A 10,359-nucleotide genomic window follows, 5' to 3' on the forward strand; every position below is an offset into this window, starting at 1 on the left:
TTCTTATGCAAACAGCGTTAAGCATTTTCGGTGACCCACTGGATAATCTCTCCGTTTGTCCAAGAAAATGTGTCTGAAAGATTCCCGGTTTTCTAAAGAAGAAGATAAACGACGCGTGATTGTCTTGATTTCATTCAAAATAGAATTCTGACAATCATTGTTGAGGTTTCTTGATGACACGGGTTCAGATTATAATATTGAACAGAGAAAAAAGTAAACGAATGTATTCCGATCGTCTAACAGTTCTAGTCTCTGTCTGATTTCGGTCGGGAAGAAGTTGGGGGTGGGGGTGCGATTCGGAATATGTACGAATATCTCTATTGTCTTATTTGTATGGTGTTTTCTGTCACATCTCATATACTTCAGAATATTGGACAGACAAAAATAAACGAATGTGTTCCAATGTTCCACTAACGCCAGTCTCTTATTCATTTGAGTTTTGTTTCATTTGGACAGGCAAAAATAAATGACGGTGTATGGACGACTATATTCTCTCATTTTGATGTGTTTTTTTTTTTTAAAAAAAACACTCGTATACTTTAGAGTATTGGACAGACGAAACAAAGGGACGACGGTAAAATCTTCAAATAATATCTATTCTCATATGTGGTTTATTTTGGACAGACAAAAAATAAACGACTGTGTCAAAATGGGGATTGTTTTTTTTTTACCAACATATATACTTTATTGATGTAATTTATATTTCGTTTCTGGTTGAGAAATGAATTTTCCATTCGGCCAAATCTTTAGTCTACCGATCATATCTAGATTAAGGATCGGAAATCGAGCGAAAGGAAGACGACTGTGTACAAGATTAAATAGAGTGTCTAAATAGTGAATATATGTTTGATTTATTTTCGTTCTGGGTTTAATTTCAATTCAGACATACTTTTATTCAATAATTCCGTCTATGCCATCACACATACAATACGAGAGAACTTCTTTCACAATGTCGTAGATACGAGAACATTAAATAAGTGACAGAGATAAAATGAATTAGAATTTAAGGTTGTATTTCTCATAATTTGTTCTGGTTAGCGATAATGTATAGTGGTTAATTGGGGGTGGGGGTCGAGTGGTTTAACGTGTACGCTTTATACCATAGGGTCTGTCATTGAGTCAAGTGGCATGGTTAAATTTGTACATGATAAAGAGTAGGGTCGCCTGCCCAATCTCGTGGGTTTTCTCCGAGTCATCGGGTTTCCTCCCACTGCGAATGACTCCTACGCGCAAACGAATTATTGTCAGTGGTGCAGGACGGAGGGTCTGACCACGACAGCTGTCTAGTCGTTCGGATCGGACGAAACCTCGACTTCCCGTGTACACATTGGCGTGCAAGTAAAAAAAAAACCTTGACAGTTGGAATTCGCAAGAAGAGTAGGCCGCGGCGCCGCTGTCTAGGCAAAATTTCCCTCATAGCACAATATATGGCGTATGCCCGTCTTCATTAGCCCAGTCGGAGCAGAACAGTAGGGCGTTAAAACTCATTTCATTTCATTTCACTAAACATCACATTCGTATCGCTGTTATCTTTGAACAAACATTGTTATAAACAGTACTAGCTGTCGTGCACTAGATTGGGTGTGCTTCCTTTAGTAGAATATCTGTTAGCGTCTCTCATCTCATTTATTGTTGAAACACGCGACACACCTACCCACGCACATGTTTTTTCTCTGTCTTCAAAATAATTTTCGATTAAGGTTATCGACATGGTTGTTTTAAGAACGCCAGACTATTTATTGTCTAAAGAGAAAATTGATATTTAGATGTCCACAGAATCGGTTAAAAAACTAATGTTCTGTTTAGCAGTTTTTAACTGAATTCACAGATATTGTAGACACAACTCAAATGGTTGTTTTGTTAACTCTCGGCCATAAATAACACGGCCATTATTTTTGTATTAGGGCGACATGGTGGGTCAGTGAGTAAGTAGTTGGCTCGCTCGCTGGCAAGGGCGTCGTCTAGTCGTACAAAATGGACGCGAAAAGCCGCCTATACGTTGGCGTTCACGTAAAAGAACCCATCGGGTTAGAAGGAATAGTATACTATATGGCGTACACCCGTTTTCATTAGCCCAGTAGGTGCAAAAAACCAGGACGATAAACCCCATCTCAATTCACTATTAAAAGAAAGGTTGAATAAGGGATTATTTCTGCCGTGGAATTAATAACGTCACTCGTTGTAATTACCATTTATACACCATGTATAAAGATATTCGCGATTAATTTGCATACCCCCAAATTGAGATATTGTCATATATAGACGGTATCCACTTCGTCCGTTCGCCCGACAATTCGTCCACCATCGCATTTTCGCATTATACTTCAAGTTGATACACAGTGTTTATGTTATTACATCGAAACTCCTAATGGGGTTGGGTGGCCGAATGATTTAGCGCGTTTGATTCGATTAGAATGGGCTGTCCCATCCCATAAGTGATAAATTTGAATAGAAGCGAGCCATATGTTAGTTCCAGAATGACCTAGTTTGTCCGAGTGGACGTTAAATCTCTCTCTCTCTCTCTCTCTCTCTCTCTCTCTCTCGTTACAAGCAGTGGGTTTTCTCCGGGCACTCAGGCTACCTCCCACTGCTAAAGATCCCTACGCGGAAGCGAATTATTGAAATGAAATTGAACCAGTAGAATTACTGTCTGTGAAATGACTTTTGATCAATTTACAAAATCTTGTGAACACATTAAAGGTTAAATTCATACACAGGAAGAACTAGCAGCCAATCGAATGTTTAGTGTCCCATTACCTACAAAAGACTATGACGATCATTGTGAACCTCGGGCGGCCTAGATATGGGCGTATGTTTCGTGGCCTACCAACCGATCCGTCATCACGATTACCATAGGGTGTGCGTCACATTAAAGAACGACAGGCTTAAAATGATCTACAAATTGATCCAACTGCTGAATACAATTAAACTACACATAAACCAAACATAATTCCGGATTACTGAGTGACGATTGGCCTGAAACGTAGCTCAATGATAAACGGTAGTTGTCCTCCATATTATTACTTTGTAAATTTTTCGTTAGTCTCGGTCAGCCAGAATCCCCTAGTCTTTAACGTACGGAGGGTTTGGGACCGTTGTCAATATTTGACGAAATGTTCCATTGCCCATGCGTAACCGGGAATTTGGTTTTTTATGTGGTTGATTATCCAGTATCTTTAGTCACGTCAAGTAAGAGTTTCGACTCTTCCCGCAATAAATCCCATAATTCTTTCACAAACATAAACGAACATGATTCGTGACGACGAATTAGGTTTAATTTTTAAATAATAAAACCCACAAATATGGACTATGAAGAGAGAAATTTTACAATAAAAAATACGAGTTTTGGATATTGAACTGGCAATGCAATCAAATGGATTTTCTGAAATGGCATTCTTAAATTAATTTCATGGGCGTCGACATTTTGTTTTAGGCTAGTTACCTCCCTTAGACTTTGTTTATGATAATGTAAAAGACTGGATAATCTAGCCAATGACCTATTATTCTCAAATGTTGACAACGCATCCAGACTTATATTCGTAGAATACTTTTCTGGGTGATAGAGACTAATTTTTTATAAACAATATTTTTAGTCAAGATATCTGAATGGGATTGGGGAACAGGCTTAGCCGATGGGATTGGGAAACAGGCTTAGTCTATGTAGAAATCCTTTCTCTTTGTATACATTGAACTGAATTCAACCATTTTGGATTTCCAATCTCGGCCTTTTCATTTTGATACTGTACAGTGTGCATTTGAAATATTTATTTATTAATTTACATTCTATTTATATTTCAGCTCGAAGACCAACAGTTCGCCACCATTATAGAGGACAGAAACTAGCTCTGTGGTTGGATCTGATTCCTAAAATAGATAAACCGGATGGTTCGGATCCAAGTCAGCATTTGTTACACAACTCGGATAATTCATCTTCGTTCGATGACTATAGCAGATTGATACCCTCGTTCGAAAATATCTTCCCATCGCCGCCCGCCATGCCCCCTATAGCACCTACGCCATGGAGCATACCAAAAGGCGGACAGTGGTCAACTGAAAGTAACTTCCCTGAAGAAACATCTGACAATGTCAGGAATAGGGCATTAGTTCAACCCCCAGAGGGTTCGACCATCATCAAGGGGAGTAACCCCTTTTCGTTACATAATCCTGAAGAACAGTCTACGGCTGTTATATCTCCGGTCGATCAAAGTTCCGACTCGTCTGAAAGTTCCGTCCCATTAAGCATCACAGTAGCGGTCGGGTGTTCTCTCTTATTTTTAAATATTCTTATTTTCGCTGGCGTCTTTTATCAAAGGGAGAGGATCCGTAAAATGAAACGACGACAGCAACGGGAGGATCGCGAGGAGGATCCAGACGAAGTTAAATTATCCCGAAAAATTGAAAAGGAGAATCGAACAGCCGCTGGTGCTGCCTGTGTTGAGAGTGTTAGTCTCATGTCGAATCCGTCAAGTAACCAGTCCCCCGTGAAAGATAATCACAGTCCCCAAATAAACTCGAAATCAGCAATACCCGGCAAACAACTACCTTCATTAGGATATTCATACGCCGTAGTTCCTAATCAAACTTCTTCTCCATTACATCGTTCCCATGGTGAGCCGCCATATAACAATATACCATTAACTACTTTTAACCCGGGGGACAGGCCTGGGGGGAATACGTATGTCCCCGCGGGTAATTCTCGGGGTCATGAACCATACACACGAACAGAGAGTGACGGAACAACGTATAAAGTTATCAATAAGACTGGTGATCCCGGTGGGTCTAATAACGCGATAACTATAGTCTAGCAGGGTGTCATGGTGATAGTTCTGAGGATTATTATTTAAAGGGAGATAACTATGATTTGTATCTATGTAAAATGTGTGTCAATTAAAAAAAAGAGAATTAGTGTTGGTGATTTCCGTGCTTATGCAAATAGTGAAAATGAATTTGCATATTTTATAAATAATGAACTAAGAGGAAGAAGTAAAATGGCGGACTAAATACGTCTTTCGTAGGAATTATTACGAATGAAATACTAAACGAATAAAAATGGGAGTTAATATATCGACTTGAAAGGAAGGACGTAAGATACAATAATATAGTCTTTGAAGATAAACTGGTTATCCATAAATTTCCTGGGTTCGATCTGATATGCATTGTTTTGAAGTACAGGCCCGAATCCGTATCTTATCTTTTCTAGCTTTAGAGGTGTAGTTATTTGGACTGCTCAGGCCTTAGAGTTTTTGGCTTAGCCTGATCATGACTTCATATAACACAATTATTGGGTAATCATTTAGTTGATTTCTAGAAATGCAGCTGAAAAGTTTGGAAAGCCAAACGGATTGTTTCCAATTCAACAAACGTTTCTCTGAAAATGAATGAAAAGAAATGGGATTTAAATTATTTGACTAACTTTTTTAGAAGTAATTCGACTGAACATCGTAGCTGTCCATTCCAACTCATATTTCTAAATCTTAATTTTGAAATGTAAAGAATTCTCTTGTGAAATAATGTAGTTTATCTATAACAGTAAATGAATGTGGTTACCCGCAAGACGAACTCAAGAACAATGAGAAATAAAGACTAATTTAATGAGATAATTCTCAAGTAAATAACAACAACACGGGATAAAGTATTGGTGTTTTGTTATAAACATGTATATACATTCAATAATATTGTAACCTGTTTTAAATCAGATGTCGTTTTCGTTCCCGATAAAATGAACAAGGATACACTTGTATGGCATCAGATGTGAAAGCTTAAGCCTAGACGCGTCACTTGCGTGTGTTCGGCACCGTAGAGACTTTTGGTCCCGCCAAAGCTTAAGCATAGCTCACAATCCTGCGTGCTACTACGGACAAACTACGGGGAAATGTTTGTAAACCCGTACGTGAGACATACGCGTCACTTGCGTGTGTTCGGCACCGTAGAAGATCAGGGCCCTGTTTCTCGAAATCTTAACTAAAGATAAATTCAAATGTTAGTAGATACTTTAATTTTGATTGGCTAAGCACTAAAATCAATCTAATATTATCCAATGAAATTACTAAAATTTGGATTTTATCTTAGTTAAAATTTCGTAAAACAGACCCCAGATCTTTTGGTCCTGCACATACAGCGGTTTCTTGCTGTTGGTCTGTGAGCTACCAAACCCAACGACCCGTGCTGGATGTGAGCCAGACTTGAGGTGGTAGACACAGCCTGACAAGGCTCTCCAAACAGTTATATTCGGATTAAAACTGGGTGTGTAGTTATAAACTGTTAGAAGATTTTATAATATAAAATCAGTACATGAGCCTTATTCACGGAAACTGAAACTGAAATATTTTGAGAGTGGTAAACGTTGTACCAAGGGTGATTTACAGCCAATGGAATGGTTAAATCTTTAAAGATACATTATTTAAGAGCTATATTTGCCTTTTGCAGGTCTTTCCTTAGGCCTTAAATGATATATAAATTATTAATTAGACATTTTATTAACATGACCAGACCATAATCAACTCTATAGACCGTCGGATACTCAAGATTTTAACTAGATTAGAACGGTTCGGTCATTAATTAATGATTTAATTTTAAAAAGGTGATGCGAGGTTAAATTATTATTTTACATTTTATTAACATGGCAAGACCATAATCAACTCTATAAGCCATCGGATACTCGAGATTTTAAGTAGATTAGAACGGTTTGGACATTTAATGATTTAATTTAAAAATGGAGAAGCGAGGCTAAACCTTGAATTTCCCAGTAACGTGGTTACGATAATACATCTTGTCAAAACTACAAACAGTGATAACTTGGCTCAGACTAAAGTAATTTGAATGCAATTTTCAGTGTATTCATTTTGCATTATCTATGTTTGAATTATAATAGCAGGAACGGTCAGCTCTTTATCTAAATCTTACATAATGTATCTTTAAGATAGTTTTAGAATTCAACCTTTTCATTGGTCGTGAACAAAAATTGGTATACTTAGATATTTGAACTTCTAGCCATTGGAAAGACTAAATTAATAAAACATTTGTAAAATACAATCGTTTCATTAACTAAGAGTTAAATTTGTTGTAAGATTTTAACTTCCAGCCAATGGAACGGGTAAATCCATAAAATATTTTTAGAATGCAATAGTTTTATTGGGTAAGATCGAACATTTGTACTAGGATTTTTTTTTATCTTCTAGCCAATGAATAAGACTTTGGATGTATTAGAATTATTTGTTGATTGTTTTTGTTAATTATAATCAAAATGTATATTTGTACATATGTTATATCAGCGAGATGCTTTATACTAACCTCTTTTACGCGGTAATTCAGTCAGGATTCATCGGCAAATTCCGTAAACCAATTTAAAGGGTTACTACAGAAACTTACTTATTAGTCTTGGATTCCGTCTGACGAATCGGTGTTGGTATAGGGGAGGGGAGGTGGGTTTAACGCATGCACGTGAAATCACAAGGTTATTGTCAAAATTAATGCCTTTGGTATTATTATGGCGAAATAAGCTTTTATTTCCCGATTGACAATAACTTTTCGGAAGGCGCAATTATATCTTTGATGTGGGTGAAAACAAAAGTGATGGGGCTTATTCACACGGGAGAGAGAGATATAAAATTAGTTCTTAGAAGACCATTATATATGACATAAACGAAAGCAGCACCGTTAATCTAAATAACACAAAATGTATCTATTTTAAAATTGTTTGGGACAAATCAAACTGTTGACGGAAGTAATCCCTTCCACATATTTTATATTGTACAGTGAACAGTGTATATATGAATATATTGTGTCTGTTTATATATATATTTATTGAAATGTCTATCTTATGTTTGATTTATATGTGACAACAAAGAACCACGTTGTATTAGATTTGATTAACCCCTATTCCTTAACTCCTTTTATTTGAACCACAGCAAATTACGACCTAACATTCGTTGAGTCAAGTGGCGTGGTTTCGATTCCCAAATTTAAACAACGGATCAGATAGAGGAATAGATTAAGGACCATAGAGGGAAATCGGATATCGACCAGATAGGGAATGGAAGAAAGGACTACATATGAAAAGATCAAGTATCGACCATATAGGTAAAGATCTACCATCGACCATTTATGAAAGGATCTATTATCGACATCATAGGGAAAAGATTGGTTTTCTACGGCCCATGATAAGTCTGCCGCATTTTTTTTATTCGATAATATATCTCTTCAATACCTGATATTCCCGATAAATATGTACATAGTGTGAAGGTCTGATAACGCGTAAATTCTGTTAAAACACCTTGTACCCAGTCGTTGCAATAACTCTTTCCTTGTATCCAGTTATTGCAGTAACTTAGTCATTTTACACAATTATTATAATAACTTGATCCTTATACCTAGTTTTTGGTCCTTATACTCACTTATTGAAATATATTGGTCAGAACAGCTAGTTATTTATTTATTAGTTATTGTAATAAATTTGGTCCTTGAACCCAGCTGTTGTAATAATTTGGTCTTAAAACTCAGTTATTGTAATATCTTAGTCCTTGTACTCAGTCATCGCATTAGATTGGTTCTTGAACCAAGTTATTGTAATAACTCAGTCCCAGTACCCAGACATTGACATAACCCATTTATTCTACACCGTTATGGTACTATCTTGGTCCTTATACCACGTTATTCTAATAACTTGGTCTTTATACCAAATTATTGTAGTATTTTGGTCCTTACAAACAGTAATTGTAATAACTTGGTCGTTACACCCAGTTATTGTACTAATTTGTTTATTGTAACTGGCTATGGTAATAACTGGCTCGTTATGCTCAGTTATTGTAATAACGTCGTCCTTGTTCTCACTTGTTGTAATAATTCGGTCTGTATACCAATTTCTTGTAAACAGTTGTACTTACTCGGTCCGTGTACCCATTTCTTATAAACAGTCGCAGTTACTCGGCCCCTGTACCCATTTCTTGTAAACAGTCGAACTTACCCTGTCCGTGTACCCATTTCTTGTAAACACTCGTACTTACTCCGTGTACCTATTTCTTGTAAACACTCGTACTTACTCGGCCCGTGTACCTATTTCTTATAAACACTTGTACTTACTCGGCCCATATACCCATTCCTTGCAAACACTTGTACTTACTCGACCAGTATACCCATGTTTTGAAAATACTTGTACTTACTCGGCCCGTGTACCCATTTTTGGGAAACAATCGTAATGGTACTTACTCGGCCTGTATACCATTTCTTGTAAAAACTGATACTTACTCGGCCCGTATACCCATGTCTTGTAAACACCTATACTTAATCGGCCCGTGTATCCATTTATTGTAAATATTGTAAATATTTGTTATCAAACAGTATGTAGATAGTTGGAGTAGATTAGGCTAGGATTTACTAATAAATAAATAAATAAATATATGAAATAAATAAATAAATAAATATAATAATGAAAATAAATATAAGTTTGAACATAAATGAAAGTGTGAAGTTTTCGCAGCTAATTTATATGTAAATAAAAGGAAATGTAATTAATTTGTGTTTTAATTTATTAAATGAAATGAAATGGGGGTTAACGTCCTACTGGCATGCTCCATCCAGACTAATGAAGATGGGCATTTGCCCAGCAGTGTGCTATGAAGGAAATGTTGCCCGGACAGTGGCGCTACGGACTTCTCTTATTTCGAATTCCAACTGTCAAGGGTTCTTTTACGTGCACGCCGATGTGCTCATGGGAAATTGTTTTTAATTTTCTCCCCAGATCCTCTTTCCCGTACCACTGACTACGGGAAAACTTACCAGAGCTAACCTGAGATCCCCTGGTTAATGAGGCAAACGATTTAATTATGATCTATTTGTTAATCGGACCACAGAGAATGAAGTGGGGTTGATGCTATTTGCTCCCTGAAAATTGCCTAAGGTACATCGAGGCCGTGTGGTTCAGTGATCTAACACGAACCCTGTATATTACAAGGCACGCTACCAAATCAAGTCATGGGTTCCTTCCCTTGTGTGTACCTGATAAACAATAGTGTAGCCTAATGATCTAATCTACTGGGTTTATTCCGGATATTATGGCTTCCCCACGGTTATTGAAATAAAAATGTACGCTATCTGAATACTAAATCACCCAGTTTGTATAACATCGGCATTACTCTCAATAGCGGCAAATTGTGTTTACATGAACGCAGGACACTTTTGATTACTATGCTGCTTACCCACTGCAAATGTTGTTTATAGACGTCCTCTCCCTATCCCGTTTTCCTTCTCTGGCATGGCGATTTTTGTTGACTCTTTGTTTTTGTTATAGAATGTAAAAAAAAGGCTTGAATATATTTCTGCCAGGTTTTGGTGAATATTTAATGAATAAGGGCCGGAAGTTGC

The 10,359-nt window shown here is 37.0% G+C and overlaps 1 protein-coding gene across 5 annotated transcripts in view; it reads left to right on the top strand.

Moving 5' to 3' along the window:
- Window positions 1-9,510, top strand: part of LOC126808893 (neuroligin-4, X-linked) — a 170,510-nt gene extending 161,000 nt beyond the window's left edge. For all 5 annotated transcript variants that reach the window (XM_050533940.2, XM_050533942.2, XM_050533941.2 and 2 more), the window contains one exon: window positions 3,799-9,510. In XM_050533940.2, the coding sequence (XP_050389897.1) occupies window positions 3,799-4,805 (1,007 nt within the window). In that variant the 3' untranslated portion in view covers window positions 4,806-9,510. The remainder of the gene's footprint in view (window positions 1-3,798) is intronic.
- The last annotated feature ends 849 nt before the right edge of the window (window positions 9,511-10,359 follow it).

Source organism: Patella vulgata, chromosome 1, assembly GCF_932274485.2.
Source record: "Patella vulgata chromosome 1, xgPatVulg1.2, whole genome shotgun sequence".
NCBI classification, from domain to species: Eukaryota; Metazoa; Mollusca; class Gastropoda; family Patellidae; genus Patella; species Patella vulgata.